Raw genomic sequence first — 21,211 nt, 5'->3', positions numbered from 1 at the left:
TGATATATTATTGAAGCTGCACTTCCCTGGCATATTGTCGGCACAGTAGGGCCTACGTTTACTAACTGCTACATCAGCAGAGGCGTGCCTGTAAACAGACTGAGCCGGACCGAATTAACTTCTCACACCACCAAAATACCACGAAGGTTACGTGCCAATTTACGTTTTATTACTATACATACTATTTTTATGATTGGATTAATTAGTAATTATATTTGATGCAACTTTAGCTATATTTCCATTACTTCTCCAAAACTTTTCAAAAAATATTATTTTCCATAACTTTTCCAGGGCCTGGAAATTGCATTTTAAATTTCAATGACTTTTCCAGGTTTTTCATGACCGTACGAACCCTGAACTATTGTGTTCTTAATGATAGTATTAGACAGCTTGCCAAAAATTGTGATACACAACTCTACGACCCAGAAAACCATTGAGCTGTCTATAAATGAACAATGATTCTCTACAGGTTCCTTGATTCAAATAAATTAACAGACACTTTGGGGACTGACATAGTTTTTTTGTTTTTTACTTAAAGAGGGCATCTGAAGAATGCCATATTGATTTTTACCAGTTGTTTTCAGCCAGGCTCCAAAAGTCGGGCTCAATGATGCTTATTAATATGCAGGACAGTGTTTTGGCCAATTCGAAATTAAATGAATACAAAGTCGGCTGTCAGCGCACAAAAGGCTGGAGACATAATTTCAAATTTGCCTAAAAATGGATGCACAGGTGCCTAATTTTGCTTCCACCTGTCAGGGATAGACAGAACAGCATGGGAGACAATAACCTGTGTGAGTAAAATTTACATATTAAATTGATTAACAGGAAGATTCAGAAATGGTGTCTGTATGGTGAGACATACATACGTACATACATGCACACACACACACACACACACGTACGCACGCACGCACAAACACATGCACACACACACACGCACATGCACACAGGACAGACTTTATGAATTAAACAATGCAGCAGCAACATCAGCAGCAGGAACATTGTAAAGAAAGAAAGAAAAGGAAAGAAGTAATAATAATTGAAATAAATTTGGTTGCAACAGAACTCTATCAGTAAGCCTCTATTATTGTATTTTGATATTATTAATATTTGGTATGTATTTGTGTGTATTTGAGTGTGTGCATGTGTACGCATTCTGTTTGTCTTTCTGCTCATAGACTTTTTTGTATGTATGTATGTCTCTTTTCCTATACTATGTAGGGGTACATACAACTTTCTTGCAAGTCAAAATGTGGTCAACCACATGATTGCCCTTATGAAAAAATCACATGAAATTTGACTTCTCACATGTTAACATCAGAATTTCACGTCAGAAGAAAATGAAACATGTGAACTGGAAATTTTAACATGTGATTGGCTTTTTTCACATGTGAATGAAAATTTCCACATGCGAAAACACTGAAATCATGTGAAATTTCTCATGAACTACAATTTTCACATGAAAAAAATGTGACTTGAATAGCACCTTTTCCCACTGTTATCTTATAAGTTGGACTATTTTTCCAGTTCATGTGTGTACTCTTCACGTGTTGGGTGTTCACAGCTGGTTTTTGAACACGTGATTTTTCATAAGGGGAAGCAGACTGCTAAATGGTTATACCTATTTAGTACGTGAATTGGCTGGCTGTATCATAACCTTTTCATGCTAACAACAAAATGAAATGCTTTTGCCTTAAATCAGCGTAATTCATGTTCAATCACAAATGAAGAGAATTTAAATGATTTCCCCCATACTATAGATAAAACAATGAATGGGTTTAGATCTGATTGAAGTTTTCATCCAAAGAGAAACACGAAAGCTAATCCAACACTATTGCAATGCTAATACAGTATATATTTTATATCCCCTAGTAATGACCACATGGCAAGATTACTGCTAATAAAACCATCCTTTCTATTAAAGCACACATCGACAGTATGAGGGCATGCATATAAGAACACAGGCGCCTTATCAATGTTGGGACAGATTACTTAAAAGCAATGGGGACTGCCTCACATATATACTTTATTTATAATCTCACAGGATGTCAACCATCACCATTATGTACCCACATATATATAACACAGTGATGCATATTAACATAATCATGTCACGGTGCAACTGATTGCTTCTCGTCTCTCACAATGCAATGTCAGAAGGGTGGCTACTGGGGCTAAACAGCATCCACATTGTATGCGCTGTGTGTGCAGAACTGATTCACACAGTGTGTACAATGCAGGGACTGTGAAGCCTGTCTTCTTTTTGTCCACATGTGTCCCCTTCCTTATAGAGTGTAAGTAAATAAAACAGACTAATTAAAGAAAATGTATGAATATCTGCATATCATGGTAAATAAATGTAGATTTCTTTTTGTTCTTGTGTTCACATGCATTGACACATGAATGCTGACAGATATTCTGACTGATATGGTATACAGTACTACAGCCAACATACAATAATGGCCTTCTTCCCTGAGGACTTTACTCTTACTATATTTATGTGTAAAGACAATGTGTTCATGAATTAAAAGCAGGTTTAATTAACATAGTGTCAGTGATATTTTATTTACTGAGGGACAATAAAGTATTGTATTATACATTTATAGTAAGGTTGTCAACACTGGGAATAAATAGGCATTAGAATTTAACGTTATAAAACTGGTATGAATTCAAATATATGTGGATATCGTTGGGTACAATATGTATAATACTAGTCAGTGACACTTCCTCTAATCTGTTAGAGGCCAAAGTAATATCATCCACAAGGGTGTAGTATAACACAGTAGGACATTGACAACATTATTCAAAATATTCTTTGTTTTAGTATTAGTACAGCCTTAATTTCTAATACTTGAAACAGTTTTCAACATGTATTTTTTTTAAGAATGAGAATAGCACAAGTACCGCAATGCAAAAGTGCATCTGAACTTCAGCGAACTGTATTAGCCACTACTAAATTGTCACTCATGCCATTTTGTGATTTGGCAGAAATCACAAGTCAGTGTTGCTTTTAAAGCTGTCCAGTGCTGAAGACAATTCTAACATGTTTCCTGATGAGCAGTGAAGTAGTCCCTGTGCACAGCCTTTGGACAAAATTCATCATTATGCAGTTGTCAGCTCATACAACGGGGACTGACAAAATAATATTCCTTGATGAGCTTGCACACAAACTTTTAGTGAAAGAAGGTGTGTTGGAAAGGCAACCACTCAACAACTTTATCCTAATGTGAGATTCCATTAAGCGCACAAGTGCAAACCTGCTTACAGGCCCATAACTCCACAGACCACATGTGCCCTTTTCCAATACCATTGAGGATCTTTCTTCAGCCAGGTGCTGGGAAGTATCTGACCATTTCCCTTACCAGCAGGAAAATTCCAGAAAGCCATGGAGGGGTCCATATGAATATATCAATTCTGAGCAATGGCATGCAAGAATATGTTTTTTTTCTTTAAGGCAACTTTTTAATGCTTTCTATCAGACGCAGTCAATTTCTAAAACTTTTTTATGAACCTTTACCTACAATGGCCCATAGAGTACAAAAATGCATAGCGGAAAAGAAAAGCTCATTCAGTTCCAGAAAAAAGTGGGATGTGAATGATTTAATTTGAATTAAATTTTAATTCTTCCCTCAAAACTAAACATTTCATTTCATTTTCACTTCACGGTACAACCCTCTACAGACACTCTTACCCTGAGTGGAAAAAGGCAGAAAACAAACTGAAATTTGTGCAATGAGTTTAGTAACAGTCATTCTCTCTGGGATATGTTGCTCCTGCTTTATGAAGAAGGTAGAGATTGGAGGTCTATAATCACACTTTGAAAGGAAGTAATTTAATCTGAAATGGACCACTGTAACATTTAAATCTCTCTCTTCCACGTTAGTATGGTTGTTTTTCTTTTTTGTTCACAGGTCAATATCCCCTCCTCCCCTTTCGCCTCTGTCTCTCTGTCTCACTATTTCTCTTCCTCTCTCCCTTGGTATGAATGGTTGTGCATTCACTCACCCCATCCAATGAGAGTGAATCCCCATAAATATTTTCTGTCGGAGAAGAATGTCATGAAGATTAGGCTGTGGAGGTACAGGCCCTCCACCAGAATCCAGTAGTAATTTGTGGCCAGGAAGTACAGAAACAGGGTGACGGCCATTTTGCAGCCAATCTAAGAAAAGAAAGACAAGACACTATAACCAGACCGTGGTATACACACATCATCCCAATCATTTCAATTATCACACACGTTGACGTCCGGAATTCACAATACATAAAAGGCTGTTTAAAGTAAAATAAACAAACAAAATAAGCAATGATACAACAAAGGCTGTTCAAGAATCTTCTACAAATGGGGTCAAAGTTTAATTTGGCCATATACAAATAGGGGACACAAACTTTCAGTCTGCTGTTCACTGCAAATAAGCTGGAAGCAAATTGCTCAGAGCCACTGAACAATCAGCCTTCGTGCCTCTTTTATGGGAGCCGACAGTGGATGGCAGCTAACAAACCGGGGAGGCACGCAGTGCGCATGGGGCCTTACAAACTGAGCTTTGTCAGCAGGCGGAGCTTCGGTGATGGACTTCAGGTCCTCCAGGCTGACCCGCTCCATTTCCTCCAAGGCCGAGCCCGAGTACAGGACCACGTCTTTCACGAAGATGCTGATGGCTCGCAGCATGAAGGAGACGAACAGGTGCATGTGTATGTAGTTCCTGGTGCAGTGTAGCCGTCTGGGGAGGGACCGAGAGAAAGGGAGGGGACCAGCTGTTATTACAGTGTCCTGGCATTATATTGGCAGTTAAAAAACAAGGGGAACATTGGGGACATTGGGGATAGGAGGGGGGCAATAAAAGAAGAGTGGGGGGGGGGGGAGAAACACGTGTGAACAGCACACAGCGCACAGCTTAACCAAATAAAAGTTTCCTATCCATTAGTTCATAAAATTGCAGTGCATTATACAGGTTCTCTGTCTGTTAGAGCAAGGACACTTCTCTCCAATACACAAGCCTTTTTTTCTCTTAAAACATAATTTATAACTGGAGCATTTTTTTGGCAGAAAACCACATCAACAAGTCTTGTTTTGAATCAGAATGCCTTTGGTGGTGTAGCTACCTAAGTTAAGCCACTTATCACTCACATACAGAATTTCTTTTTGACAAGTTTTGTTACAGACAACAATTCATATATATTCAATTCCTCTCAATGTTACGCAGGTGTGTATTTTCAGGTGGATATTTTTCTTTTCTTTTTTTTGGTTGGCAGCATAGCGAGGTTTTAGGTAATGGAACAACAAGCGTATTAATATATTATTATGCATTACTTGAATATACCCAAGCTGTCAGAAATATTAATTGCTTGAAAGGAAATCACTTGATCTTGGACATACAGTATAGTATGACAGGGCTACCATATTACCCCAAGCTTAGATTTAATTAATATCACATCCTGCGGAACCCCCTTCTGCCTAAAGATGTCTTCACATCTCTCCTGTACCATCTGGAGAAATCCCTACAGCAGCGCATTTGATGTGATGTTTACAGTGCAGGCTTTGCTCAGATATCTTCAATAGGATTTAGGATAACTGTGACTGCCAATTCATAACCTCCTCCTCAACTTGGGGTGGGAGTGCAGCATAATGGTAAGGAAACAGGGCTTATGACGCCAAGACTGATGGTTCTCTCCCTGTCATTGTATCCTTAAGCAAGGTACTTAACCTGAATTGTTTCGGTAGATTTCCAGTTAAACGGATAAATGGTTTGTATGTCAAGAAACTGGGCCAGTTGTTCTATAATGAAATGCCTTCACACCATGCTTGCATTATCATGATATGTTCATATGGGAAGAATTTTTTTTCTGAATTTGACTTGGAAACCAATTCAAACACTATGTTCAAAGCAAAAAATGTTTTTTATCATTCATTTTTGTGATCACTGAACTGGTCTTTGTAAGGGGATAACTAGAATTTAACAAGGACTAAACTTATAGGACAGTTTTCTTCCTAGTTTCAAACCATATCCTAATGATTCCTTCTTACATAATCTGACCCCACACACTATCACAAGGTACTCTACAACCTCTGGTTACCTGGTGGTTCTTACCTGTTGAATGCACCCAACCCAAAACCAGCTCTTTTCATCACTGCCCCCCAGTGGTAAAATGAGCCATTTTCAGTCATCAGAACTATACAGTTCTTCTGTAAAAATCCATTAGACTACATCAAGGTTACATTAGAATCAATGGGTAACCAATGATTATATTCTGGTACATGAAATATGTACTGTTATGGACTAGTGTTAAGCACAGTGTGTGCTGTGAGATGTACAATTTTATTTTAATATTTTAAGGTTGTTCTTATGATAGTCTTGTCCTTACTTGCATGGCTCTTATATCCTTCCTCACTGTTGTGAACAGAAGGGTGCAGACAACAAGGCATCATGGAACCTGGAGTCAACAGTGGTGTTTTGCACACCAACTGAGGTTTGGAAGAAAAATTAGCACCTTTTCACCCAAGCTTTGCTGGAGAGGTTATGCTCAATGCTCAAAATTCTGCTTTGCTGGGGTTTATCACATTGCTGTTGTTTTCTTTAGCTGATGCTTTCTTTATACATGTTAATGCAGTTTTGTACCCAAGCCCTTATTCTTCTATATGTGTCTTGACAATTAAATGCATAATAATAAAGGTCTTTGGTTAAGCTTAGGTTAAATGAATGAACGAATGAATGAACGGATGAATGAACGAATGAATGAATGAATTAATGAATAAATAAATAAATAAATAAATAAATAAATAAATAAATAAATAAATAAACATAAATTTAAGGTGACTGGGTGACATATCCAGCATGCAGCTGTGGCTGGAAGCCCCCCAGGAAGACGGCATGGCTTCACTGGCAGGGTACTGACTGACTCATCACACTGCAGCGACTGCTCTAGCGGCTAGGGCAGCTCATGACTGCCCGTGGCAGCCCGCTAGCAAGATTTCTGCGCGGCTCATCTGGTGGACCGGGTGAAAAGAAGCGGCAGCTGACCGCATGCGTCATGGGGGATGTTCCTGCCAGCCTGCGCTCTCCCGATCTGACTCAGGAGGGCCGGAGAAACAGACAGGGCTTGCTCCTGTGATTGAGCATGGCAAATCAGGAAATAATGAACACATGGGGATAACAGAAGTTCATTAAATACATCATAAGGGCATGGATGTACATTAGCGGGTACATTATATTGAGCAGTGGGTGCTTTTTTCATTAGATATTCATCAAAGCATTGTCTTCTGTTCATTATCAAGCATCATTATCACTGAAGCAAGTGATCAGATATGTGAATATCTTTACACTGCAACATTTTAATATCTTTCTGTCTCTCTTCCACTTTACAAGCTAAAAACCCCATAATATCCTTTATTATAATTATGTCAAAAATCTGGGCTTATTTTTCATGTGTTTCACTCCACCACCACCAAGGGGTCAATACAGGTTCTTTAATAGTTAAATAATCATTGAATGAATTTGGCCAATTATTTTAGTTAATGATTCAATACTATTTAATCAGGTGCACAATAAGAATAACAAGGCAATGGCTGGGATTCAATCAACATTGTGTCATTAACAAATATTAAAAGTTAAATTATTCTTCTTGAATATGGTATGCTCAGTAACCACTAAAAAACAAACTCACAAACTGTGTATGCAGAAAAAGAGTGATTAAAAATGATGACATGTTTTTAAGGACATGTTTTTAAAGTCAAATTTAAGGACTACTGGTGATTGAATACAGGTCATTGGTTTATGTTTGTTGACACTCATCAAGTGCCGATAACACTTAATAGATTTTCTTGAGATGTTTTCCATGAGGAATACTGTACGGTAAAAAAATAAAACAAGCTTTTAATCATTGTCCAGTGGTTTACTGTCTTCTTTCCTGGATTGATGCTGATATGTGACATGCCCTCAAGACGACACACTTTTCTTAGCAAAGCAATTAACTGGTGGCATCAGTGTTGCATTCACCATCCGCTCAAGTTTATTGTAGGTTTCTTGATTTGTGCCTTCCTGACTCTCAAACCACTGAATGAGGTCAATCACACTCTTGGCATGGTTCTCACTGAGAGAGGGTTATTTCTTAAGACTGTTAATGCATTCCAGCAGCACCCAAATCTTCTTCAATGCTCTGGTGTAATACCCATCTTTATCTCTACAAACCTTAAATAAAACCTGATGCCATTTAACAGCACTCTGGGGCAGAATGCCAAGCTCCCCATCTGGCTTAAATGGGGAGCTTGGCATTCTTTAACACAAACACAAACACAAACACGCACGCACGCACGCACGCACCCACGCACCCACGCACGCACGCACGCCTAAATATTTTGTGATGAAATTATGTTTGAGCCATGTATGTGTGAGTGCTTCTGTGTTTTGAATATGTACTTTAAAAGGAAGTTCTTACATGGGTTCTTATTAGTTATAAAAAATTATATTTTAAGCACAGGGATATTTGAGGAAGGATCAGAACGATTTGAATGTCTTGTCATTTTTCATTATATGCTATACCAACCCAATACTGCTGTCATACCAATAAAAGCTCAATGAAAATGAACTTACACTCCACCCCTCGTTGCTTTGCATACAGTAACCATCATACTGTATACTAGCTCACCTGAACTACACGTTTAGTCTCACAAATTTTGCAGACAGGGTCTCAGGAAGAGCTAGTATTGGGACGCTAGGGTGAATCCAGAGAAACAGAATGGCTGGCAAGCATCACACAGGTCTAAAAACTGACCCACCATCCTTCCAGGAGACTCACGAGAGTCCAATTCGAAGCCCTCTACAAAACCACTTGCATCACTCAGTCCGCGTATTGCTACAAATCGTACTCCTTGCACAAATTAGCATCACTGCATGCTCCGGTATGGTCTCACATCACTGCGTGAGTGTGTTAAAACAGGCTGTAAAGAGAGGTGCTCCAAAAAGTGAAGAAAAACACCCAAATAACCAAGGGGTCGTTGGTTCCAAATAACCAAGGGGTCGTTGGTTTCTTTGGAGCTGCCCATGCAACACCAGTCTTGTGAACACTGAGTTGTTCTACTTGTAATAAATGCAATTCTGTTATACATTGCACCACACTCGGATTATGAAGTATGATACAAATATTAAAAGTCCCTATTTGATGTTCAATACTCGCCATCCACTTTTTATTAATCAATGATCTTAAGCAAGCTTTGCATTTTTTATGAATCAAGTTTAGAGATGTCTGTACTCATAAAACAAAGTTCAGAACAAAACCCATTGTGGTCAAGATGTGTAAAAATCATGACGTGCCTACAGGTCTAGAATAGAAATACTGAAACTAAGCACACACTTCTTGAAAACTGAGAGAATATTTCCCAATATCGTCATTCTGTACAGCAAGAGAACTCCACTCCTGGTGTAATGCTTTTTAAATTAGGGGAATACAGGTCACTTTAATCACTCCTTAGTGTTCACTATGGCATAAACTAGAAACATGTGTGAGGGGAAAAAGTATTTCAGTTTTTCGTTTTTCGTGTGCCGATTTTATTTGAACTATTAAACGGGTCTGAAATGCAACTTCCAGATGCTTCAGCGTAGTCATAAAGAATAATTTCCTGTTTTAAATGCAGTTGAAAAAAAAAACGATTTTAATGATTGAACATTATTAAGGCAACATTCTGCATTCAGGGCATGGGAAAGAAAAGGACATTTTTAATTGTAGGTTTTTTTTCCTTCTTTAGTAAATCCAATCTGTTTTATTTTGCATAATAAATCAATCAGTGAATCACACTTGGAGTATACTGAATTATAAACAGCACTATTATAATGTGAGCTACTTATGAAGGGAATGTATTTGCTGTAGCAAAGCACAGCATTGCATGACAAATGGCATAATCTCTTTTTTATCATTGTTGCTGTTATACCTTATTTGGTACTGATGAAAATCAATGGCCATTTTAATTCATTATTTAACTTAAATTAATGTATTAATGTTGAGCAATAATCAGATGCGTAGGTTTACTGACAACTACAACAAATAAAATCATATAATTAACTTTTAAAAATAAAAACCTTGCATCTCATTTTTTTAAAAATCTTAGTTAAACAGTTAAATAGAAAACTTGCATCATGCTTTGTGTACTGTTTCATGGCTATTTGACAAATAGTTAATCCAAAACACTGTGTAACTAAAATGTGTGCCATATAGTGTACTGTAACAAGAAAAAAGTGTTTTCACATCTCGCTGAAAGTTTTTTTTTTTTTTTGGAGAGACGATGTTTATGTTCATGTTTATGTTCAAGACACAGAATTTGAAAATGTACCACAGAAAAGTTCAAGCAAGCTTAATATTTGATTTCTAAATACCACTTTCACAGTACAACATCCTTAGCTAACTTTCTTTAATATAGAGCAGAAATGAGTAAAGAGTAATTCCTTTATTGGAATAGAATTAAAAACAGATTGGTTTTGGTTGGCTTCCTCAGGGCATGAATATTTGTTATTTTGTTATGTTAATGCTCAGCAGTAGTTTGAAACTAATTGCACTGCCCTTTCTTCACAATAGTTTCAAAGCGCTGTTGATTGTATCATTCCATGATAATATGCACCTAATTCCAGAAAACAAAAAAAACTATCTGGAAGCAATGCAGCTAAGGCAAATCAAACAGAGCTTTATCTCAGGGTGCTGTGCGATAAAGCTGGCTGTGGCTTTTCATCCTTCACTAAATTTAAATACAATAATAAGGTACATAATGCTCTAAATTATTTTGGAAGTCATTATGCTGATTTCCTGCCGCTAGCCTGCTGTGCTTCTTTCCTTGCGCTTGTTCAAACTGACACCTGTTCATATCAATAAAAAAAAAAGTTATGTCAGAACTACAGAATCATGCAAATATGTTCAGACACACTGGGACATCTGGGACCGTGAGATATTTCTATTTCCTGCCAGGAGAGACGAGCCCAACTGAGTCTGACAAAATGTCCTGGTGAAACTAACACCCACTGTGCAATGTTGGTGCAAGTAATCTTGGGAAACAAAGCAACCTTTTTTCCACCAGAAGTGACTTGGAAACACATTTGTTAACTACACATACACACAAAAAAAAAATATTGTTTCAATTTTTATTTTTGTTTATGATTTGTTTTATGGGCTGTTGGAATTGCCTTTTAAAATTTTACCCAACCATTATTTTTCTCCTGACATATGGAATCTGCACTTGAAGTCAATTTTTGCCCGTGTTTTCACGTCAATCAGTGACTTAATTATGCAAACCAATTAATCATTACAGAGACAGGCATATTTAGGATGTCATGCCAAAGACTCTTCAATTTAGCATTTTAGAGGGCCTTGTATTTGACTAGTGGCCCTTTTGGGAATATTGATTCTGACGCTGTGAGGAGGAGAACTGTTCACCTACAAATATCCTCTCTCTGCATGTGGTGCAACACTGCTGCTAATGTGGAGTGTCCTTCAGTTCCCCCTGAAAATATTTGCAAACCAGCTTATCACGGACTCCGAACCAACATCATGTGAAACGCAGGGCACGGAAAGGTATACGATAGCCTGAGGTGCCCAGGGGAGGCCTTATTAAATACATTTTGCTCACACATTTCCAGGAGGAAAGGCGAGGGTTCTCTTAAGAAAGTGATTCAGTGTGCAAGTTCGATGATTAACCAGAAGACTTGCAAACGAGGCACAGAACAGGGCTGTTTATCTGTTTGTGTTTGGACTGCGATGTAAAAACCAAGGAGGCCATCCACTGCACTATATACAACCCCCCCACCCCCAAAAAATAACACCCTGTCTTTCCCAATTAAGCATGTCCATGCTTAATTGGGAAACCAATGGTCTCTTTCATTCACACCACTGAACGCTAATTAGGAGGGACTCATCCTTAGCCTGTCCTGCACCATTTGATTCAACTAAAATTTTCAATAGAAATGCAAAAAAAAAAAAAGGGTCATTAAAAAAAAAAATGTTGCAGAGAATTATAGATTAAGTGGCCATCCAGCGAAGTGGTGCAGGAGCCGTTAGCAATCAGATATTTTCTTTCCAAGGTAGAATCTATTCATGTTTTACTTTTTGGGCAGTCACCCTTTCGGAACTGGTGAACGTCTGCGCATAGTATGCTGCAGTCCGGCTTCGGCCGCAGCTGTTGCGTTGCACACTATGGGTCTGTTTCTGTCCTTCCTGTGTGCCGTTAGACCCACACACTGGACGTGGCAGAAGGGAAAGCATGAAACACACCAAGATAAACATCGAGCTGTCACCACTTGGGCATTTTGGCCGAAAAAGCAGCAACCATCCCTGATTTATGCCATCTCCTATCGCCCTCTTCAGAATATTCCTCTGAGCAAAAAAGAGATTCTCTGTTCTTTGCTCTCTTGGCATGACTGAACAGCTTTCATATTCTCCCCTGCTTCAGAAAACCATAGCAGAGGACATTTAATATATTTTGCTGCGACCGTGGCAAAGTCTGGCAACTGATTTCTGATGCAGTTGCCTTTTTTAAACTGTTTGAGGGATCCTCACCTCTGTCACTACATTGGATGTTTGCTAATGAGCTAGTTTGACAGCTGAAGTAATTTTACTCCATCATGATTCCTCAGCTGAACCAAGGTAACTGTAAACCAGAGCGCCTTTATGCCTGAAACAGGGTGAAGGGACAGAAACATGCATCTCATGTGCAAATTCAATGAATAGCACTGTGTGTTCTAATGACATAAGAAGTAATATTTTATTTGGAGTTTATTAAATTTCAGTTTGTTCCAGTTTCTCTCTTCTGGTATGCAGAGGTCAGCCCCACAGGGCCTGAAAGTTTGGCTTGCGCTGCCCAAATAAATACCTTTTTAATAAAAATGTAAATTTCTATCAAACAAAATTATTAAAAGTATGGAAACACCATTAAAAAAAAAACATGGGTGCTAAAACAGGTCCCACCACCTGATAAATATCATTTAACCCTTTGCTGATGCAGACAACAGCAGCAGGTTGTCAGACTATAGTTTTATAGTTTTTAGTTCCATTGCGGGATAAAGATTAATTTATGAGTGATTTCAGTGGCTATAACTCAGAGGTGTTTCGACTGGATCATTTTACAGTTCACTATTCAGCCTACTAAAACCATCTCAACTGTGATGCACCGACAAATAATACAAACCTTTGTTTAGCTAAATAACAATGATTCTCAGGAAATCTGTGGCAGTTTTGCACAGTTACACACAAATTGACAACAGTCCACATACACATTATGGCCTTTTTCTACAAAGCACTTTCATAAAATATTATTTTAAATGATATTAGCACCTTTTTTAAACATAAACAAATCTTAAATTCTAATGCAGTTCCTATAATTGACTAAATGTTCATATCCATACTTCAGGTAATGTGGCTTGATCCAGCTTGGCACTTAGAAAACCTTGAATTATGAAAGCATTCACATCTCCATGACAACATCAAAGAACACCAAGGCAAAAAGGCGCATACAGCATGTGTTCTTTCAGGAGATCTTGTGGGGAAAGAACATAATGAACACTTTTCAAAACGACGGCTCCTTACCGGAAATATCCCAAGATGACAACAGCTACCATGAGCGATCCCAAGGAGACAGAATAACCCACAGTGTAAATGAGATACAGGCGGTCAAAAACTTCCTGTAGGAAAAAAAGAATAACACTTGAGAGACTCATTTTCAACAAGGGCTTATAACCTTGTGGGCCATTAAACTTAAGAGTGTTGCAAGAACATGAATAATATGAACAGGTGAAGAAGCGGAAAGATTGTTTTCACACACTGTGCACACTGTAAGGAAAGTTTATACTATTCTCTAATACAAAGATATACTGTATATAAGGAGTGATTGAATGAAGGGATTGTTCTTAATGTGATTATGTATTACAGAGTAGCAAGCACCACTCTTTTTGTATACACTATACACTATTGTACACACTACGTAAACATAATGTGCATTTAGCAATTCATTTGTGTATTCCACTCTTCCCCTCAGGTTTCTAATGTACATTTTCACATTTACACAATATATGGGAGTAAATTTTTACCCTTAAGCACATTATGCATTTCACTGACTTCATGAAAAAGCAAACAATAACAGTTTTCAGTGTTACACTAATTTCTAAAAGAAAAAAAGAACAACATTTTTATGTTATTATAATATTATGGACACTTTACTCTTGTATCCTATTTTATGTCATACTTGTGTCATACTCTGGAATAGGATTTCACCATAAAGTACATGCAGCTGCAAAATGTATCAGAATTTCTGGAACGGCAGCTAAATGTTCTTAAATCAAGTTATAGAATAGGATTATTTTATTTTTCCCAGGGGGAACTTCAGGATTACAAAATCCAGTTATGATCTTTTATTTTACAGCATACTGTTTCAATCAATGATAAGCAGCTGCAGTTTATATCTGCAGGATCTACACCGAGAACAGGGGGAAAAAACATTCAAAATTCATGACAGAACTATTACAACCTTTAAAAACAAAACAAAACAAAATAAAAAATAGATTTTATCTACTTTCAACTTTAAAATTCTAGAGTAGGCGATAAATTGTTATGTGAATGCCTGCCTTCAATTAGCCAGGAAACCTGAGTCCTGTATTTTCAGTAAGTGGATCCTGGGTGACTGAGGTGGCTCGAGTAACTGATGGTTTCTAATAAAAACATTTGGCCAAAGCCAAAATGGAGCTGCTCCCAGCTGGGACTGCTCAGTCGGTGGAGGACGTTCCGCTGACTGAGCTAACCACGGTAGCCAGATCAATGGCCGTGCGTCGGAGGGGCATGGTGGAGCTGATGAAACCGAAGCTTCCACCGATGCTATCATTTACGTAGCATCTGAACACACAGCCAAAACCAGGCCTAGGTTTAGCAGCAAGCTGCGATTGCGCAGTAAAACATTTCCCTTTGCGAATGCATTTTTTATAAGACACGCAGACGACTACTGGGACGAGCATCAATGTAAACAGCATCCTAGACCCAATATATAGATTCTTTGGTAGACCAATGAGTCAAAGCCTTAATTCCTGCATTTAAAACTTTTTTTTAATTAAAAAATATATATATATCAAAATGGAATCATAGTTTATTTTTGAAAATATTTAGTTAAACATTAGTCCATGTTCAGTCCATTTAATTAATTTCTTTAAACAAGGGATGCCAGCTTTTGATGTATTGAACTGAAAAAAGGGGAAAGTATCATGCAGTATCATCAAAACTTCAATAAATACAGGGACACACATCTGAACCAGACATACAGTTGAATGCAAAAGTATTGGGAAAGTTGTGTCAAATCGGTTGTTTGTCCTCTATGCTAATCACATTTGAACTATGTTACAAAAATACTGTTCAATGGGTCAATTACCACATTCCAAGTCAGCATAGGTATCGGGAGAAATGACCGTCTGCTATTTAAAATTTCACATATTACTGTAATTATTTATAAATGGAAAGCTGTGAGTGTCAGGGCATGGATTATTTCCTTTGGAAGTATTTGAGGAGTCTACATTATAAGCAAAGCAAGAAAACTGCAGATGAGCCTGATTACTAAGAATGACAACCAAGAAAATTATTGTGAGGATGAAAGAAAAGAGAAGAAATCATACAGGTAATGCGGAATGCTTGTGTATTCAGGAGTGAACATTCCTAAAGAAGAAACAAACTTCTGGAGTACTTCAAAATCACCAGTGATCAGGCTGTCCACGGAAAACATCAGAAAATGATGACAGGATGATTATAAGGGCTGTGAAAAAAAATCCTGAATCGTCAGCTTGAGTAATTTCTGACGATCTCCATACACTGGGGGGTGAAAGTATCACAGGGCACTGTGCGCAGAAGACTGAGCAAGGAAAATTACAAAGGCTACACTTCCGCATGTAAACCTCTCATCAGCACCAAAAACAGAAAGGCACAATTGGAATTAGCAAAAATGAAAATAAAAATGCAAAGATGAGCCTGATGAGTTTTCTAAACAAATATTAGACAAATGAGACAAAGATAAACCCAGAATGAAGGAAAGGTGAATGTCAGGAGTCAAGCAGAATGAAGGCAGTGTGATGGCTTGTGCCTGTATGGCTGCATTCACAACCAGTTAAATACTCTTTATTGATGATGTAAGCAGTGATGACAGAAACAGAATGACAGCTGAAGTGTACAAAAACAATATTTTGCAAAATGCCACCACACCATTTATCATGCAGCAAGGCAACGACCCAAAACACACTGCGACAGCAAGGAACTGTTCGATGGGGCCCAGTCAGTCACCAGATTTAAACCCCACTGAACACCCTTTTCATTTGCTCAAAAGGAAACTGAGGTCTGAAATCCCAGCAAACACACAGCAGCTGAAAGAGGCAGTGGTAAAAGCTTGGCACTACATCTCAAAGGGTCATGGACCTGAGGACATCCATAAGTTGCAGACTTGATACAGTCATCAAATGTAAAGCCCATTTCAGAACAAAGATTTCTGAAGTGACAAGACTGTTTTAGAACATTCAGAAAAGAGTTGCAGCAGTGTGAACTACTCATCGCAGAATGTATGATGCTGGTGACTCACCTGGTCTAATCGCAGGTGGTGAGTTTCAGAATGTTGCAAAGAGTAACCAGTTGTACATCTTGGACTGAACTAGGCTTGAGAGGTATGCAATGAAATATTGACCTTGCAAGCAATTACATTTATAGAAACTTACTTGTCATATCTATCGTGACTTGACACAGGGGGACTTTTACATTACATTCGGAAGATACTCTTATCCAGAACAGCTTACATTTGCATTTTGACATCCAATTATATAGCTAGACAAACATACTGAAGCAATTCTCAATTCTCAAGTGCTCAAATACCTTACCAACCTGCAACATTTAGGTTACAAGCACTGCTCCCTAACCATAATACCACACTGCTACATGACTCATTGTGCATTGTTGTTATATTTGTACTGTTGTAATATAATTCAATATATTTCTTTAAAAAGTCATGAAATAAATGCAGACATTTAGAATTATGCCTCATAGTCATTATTTGAATTGAAGTGCAACTATGATTAGTACAGAGGAAAAAACAGCCAATTTGCCACAATTTGTAACAGAAAGGCATGACAAACATTTTATTTGTTTTTGTTATAAGAGTAATCACTCAACTCAAGCAGTCTGTAAAGAAAAGAATTAACAAAACTTTACTTAACTATAAAGTAATTATGTTACCCAAATTTCAAGCACAAATCCCTTTGGTATGCAGTTCATATTCAATCTGTAGCAATTATCTACAGAATTAAAATATGTTCTTAGTAACATTCTTACATGACTGATTTAAGACTGCTCTATAAGCATTATAAATGTACACACAGAGCAAAATATATTTTCCAGCACAAAGAAGGAGACGTTTTGCAGAACATGAAAAAAAATTAGATCTAACTGTAATGGTCTTATTGCTAAACTTTAAGTGACACATTTCTGTAACAGAAAAATTCCCAGTGCTCTGTAAGTGCCTAAGTCTTGGTGTAAAGGAAACACACAGAAATGAGGACTGAGCTCACTGTGGCTCAGTGGAATCTGGCCTAAAGTATCTCGGTAAAGCCTTTTATAGCTATTACATTTTACAAGGGAAAAATCACTCCTTCTCTCAAGGACCCAAATACAAAGCCACTGGCCAGTTCTCAGGGATGTGGGCAGCCAATGCATGGCTCCTTTTCTTTTTTTGCATTACGCCATTGGTTTGCATGTGAATTTTTTTTTTTTTCCACGGAATCCCTGCTACGTGCATGAGTCTGTTTCCAATTAATATGTTTGTGTCATTGCCGTGACTTTGTATCTCACACAAAGAAAGAAAAAAATGTGCATTCAGCACTGCGGTGGTGAGGGGTGTTATTATGGTTTCCAGTTCAAATATCATTCTAAAGACCCAAGGTCCATTCCATTTGCCAACATTTCTCATGTAAATATGAAGCAGGATATTTCCAAAGATCTTTAAGAGGTTATATGTAATTTCATTTTTAAAATGAAAAAGGGGTCCAAATATAAATCTGGAGCCACTATATGATTAGACTGAAGAAGGAAAATATATGAATGGAGAAACCATAAATTGAAGCAAGTTTACATACAGTGGTATAGCTTTATTTCTCATGACCTCCTCATACAGCAACGTCTTGTCGGCAGAAATTGAAATTAATGAAGTGGAAAATTAATTTTTATGCAAATATAAGATTTGGACATATAAGTACAACACATTTATCAAATGCTTAGGTCCAAGAGGCTACAAGCCAAACACTTTCCCGGTGTTTAATTTTCAAGTCCCTTTTTGTGAAGTTTAAAATGACGTCATGACTTATCATTTGTGAAATGTTTTAATCATTAAACCCTCGTCATTAACAACCATGATTACCCCTCAAGTGACATTGACTGCTGCGTATGCAAACAAAGCCTCATTAGTCAGGGAGGTGTGATTCAATAGCCTAATTTCTCTGGCTGAAAGTCAAGCTTGGTCAAGTGCTGCACATTGGAACACAGAAGCCAACATGCAGCACTTATCAAAACAGCAACACCTTTGTGCCATTTCTGCTCCCTTTGATGTCTTTTAATCAAATTTTTCAATATTTCTGTGCTTTTAGTGTTTGAGTTAGAAGGAAAAGAAAACATAAGGGAAAGGGAAGAAAGAAAAAACATTTACTTTGATATCTGAGCCATGCATTTCACATTTTTTTGAATGTCAATTAGTTAACTGAATATTGAATATTGTATAAATAATCTGTTTTGGTTTAAGCAGATTTTTATGAGTATGAGAACTTCCCAAGAGGCAAAATGGTGCATTGAGAATCAAACACTCGATTTTTTAGGGAAAAATTAAGGACTTCCTGCTCATAAGCTGCTGCTGGTGAGCTGTCATTCATGCCTGTAAGTGAGTGTAAAGGCTAAGGCATGAATACATGCACTGGGGTTGGACTGCTGTGGGAACAAATAGCTGGGGAGGAAAGGCACATTCTGTATTTCAAAGCAAAATGTGATGCTGCAGTGTGGGGAAGGAGTGGTGACCCATGAGATTTAGGTAATGTATAGGAACTTCTGAAAACAAAGGTTTAAAGTTAAAAGTAAGAATCACTCAGCAGTAAATATCGTTTTAATTAATTGGGGCCTAAATTCAAATGCACCCATTATTATTATTTATGAAATTCTTTTCAAGGATTGTTCTTATTTAAACCGTTTATTCGTCTTGAAAAACAATAAAAACGAGTACTTATAAAAAAAAATATTCTATATACTTTATGTATCACTATTGTATACTATTATTTGCTAGTCAGCTATGCATTGAAACAAAGAAGAAATTAAATCCATAAATGTATTTTTAGCCAAGAAAGCTACAGTACATGTGCTCAATCATGAGTTTATCATTTTTATATACAAGTCCAATGCAGGCATCAAATTGTCTGGTCTCTAGCTGCAGAAATAACTACAGTCTATAAATCAAACTAACAGTGAATTTGGAGAAATAATGTCAGTCTCTTGCTGTTGCACTGCTGTAAACTCTTAATTTCTCCAGAGGTGACAATGCATTTTACATGGTCGTGTAAGCAAATTCATTTAGCCAGTGCCTCAACAGTACATAGTTAGGAACACCCTTTAGATCTGAGTATAAGATTTTGAACCTCAGAAATCAAGAAACATGCTTATTTAATTTTTGTGTGGCCCATTAAAAGAGTACGTTCAGATTTAACGTACGTTCCATGTCTCTTCTTCTAGCATTGTAGTTGACAGTGAAAAGCAAATAAAAATAAACGTGTAAAAAAATAAACACGTCATTAACTATGACTATGATCTCACCTTCTCGTGGTTCTGGTTGTAGTGGGGCAGGAATTTGGCACACTCGCTGTAATTAGCCCAGGTTTTATTGTTACTGGTGGCCAGTTCCCATGTTCCGTTCATGTCACAGCGACGATACGCATGCCCTGTCAACAAGATATTTTAGAAAATCAATAAATAGAAAAACGTTTTTTTAACAAGTCTAAGGAAATGCGGATATAGCTTATTGTGTTTTCACAGGAGCTGAATAGTGTGCATGTGGAACAATCCAGAGCACTTGGCTGCATTCCAGGCCACACATTAAAATCAGACGAGTAGTAGCAGTCCCAGGTGAGGCTGATCTCTCAGCGGGAGAGCAGTGGGCTGCGGTTGGCCTGGCGGATGGCAGGGAGCAGCTCCTGAACGGTGGCACAAGAGCGCCCTGACTGTTGGCTAGCGCCAGTTTGAACCTGCGGTTACAAGCTTCAGATTTTGTGCCCAGTCTCTCTACAGACTCAACCCAAAAGTGCAATTTTTATTTCAAGAACCATCCGTATCAATATAGACTACTCTAGGGCACAGATTCACAGTAGGATTATATATTGTTTATTTTTGGCCTGCTTGTGTAATGTTTACATTTAAAATGATTCCTAAAGGAAACTCAGGGAGTTTTCATTGTTTCAGTTTCTGGTTCTATATTTCATTAAAAAAATTTGCTGATGTATTTGTGAGTGTCTGAAGTGGGGAAAAAAAACATCCAAACTGATGTTCTGATAAATGACCAAGTCAAATTAATAGACTGGCAAATCATTATAAATGAATCAGTTGATCATCAATTGACCATTTGTCAGGATTACTGTCAAGATCTGGTCTAGCACATTCATGCAGGAACACTTGTACACACAGACACATAAATACATACATGCACACACACACTCACACACTCACAATATTCATAAGTGGTCCTAAAATTATAGGTCGACTGGGTGGGTGTAGTGCCGGGGTAATCTATCACAATTAAGAAATAAAAATTATTGAGGAAAAGCAGGAGCTAAAAATATATATTTAGAACATTAAAACCTCATTCTCCTCTATAATTAACTTTAAGTACACATGAAAACATCTAGAGGTACTGAATAAACACATAATATACAAGAAAATGATAGCTTCCACCCCTTTACCTCAAAATCCCTCTATTCTTCCAGAGACTTTGTAGTAAAGTTCTTCTGGGGTCTCACAAAGAACATGTCAGTTGATGAGACTTTTTTCCTCCTTTTTTATGGAAAGTTTCTCAGTGTAAAATAAACCAAGAGTACTCGGATATAGTACCTTTTACCTAATCCAGTACCTCTTCTCTTTGAACACTTGATCCACAAGGTTTTACTTTATACTTTATTTTCACTTTCTTTATACAGGGTAGACA

The 21,211-nt window shown here is 37.6% G+C and overlaps 1 protein-coding gene across 2 annotated transcripts in view; it reads right to left on the bottom strand.

The window, feature by feature from the left end:
• The window catches only part of pth1r (parathyroid hormone 1 receptor), a 103,480-nt gene that overhangs the window by 14,899 nt on the left and 67,370 nt on the right, over positions 1-21,211 (bottom strand). For both annotated transcript variants that reach the window (XM_064346933.1, XM_064346934.1), the window contains exons 4-7: positions 19,831-19,955; positions 13,558-13,652; positions 4,535-4,721; positions 4,009-4,162 (exon numbers count right to left, since the gene is read on the bottom strand). In XM_064346933.1, coding sequence (XP_064203003.1) covers positions 4,009-4,162; positions 4,535-4,721; positions 13,558-13,652; positions 19,831-19,955 — 561 coding nt within the window. The remainder of the gene's footprint in view (positions 1-4,008; positions 4,163-4,534; positions 4,722-13,557; positions 13,653-19,830; positions 19,956-21,211) is intronic.

This window comes from Anguilla rostrata, chromosome 8 (genome assembly GCF_018555375.3).
Source record: "Anguilla rostrata isolate EN2019 chromosome 8, ASM1855537v3, whole genome shotgun sequence".
Taxonomy (NCBI): Eukaryota; Metazoa; Chordata; class Actinopteri; order Anguilliformes; family Anguillidae; genus Anguilla; species Anguilla rostrata.
The sequence above is the reverse complement of the archived record's forward strand: the minus strand, read 5'-3'. Positions and strand labels throughout refer to the sequence as shown.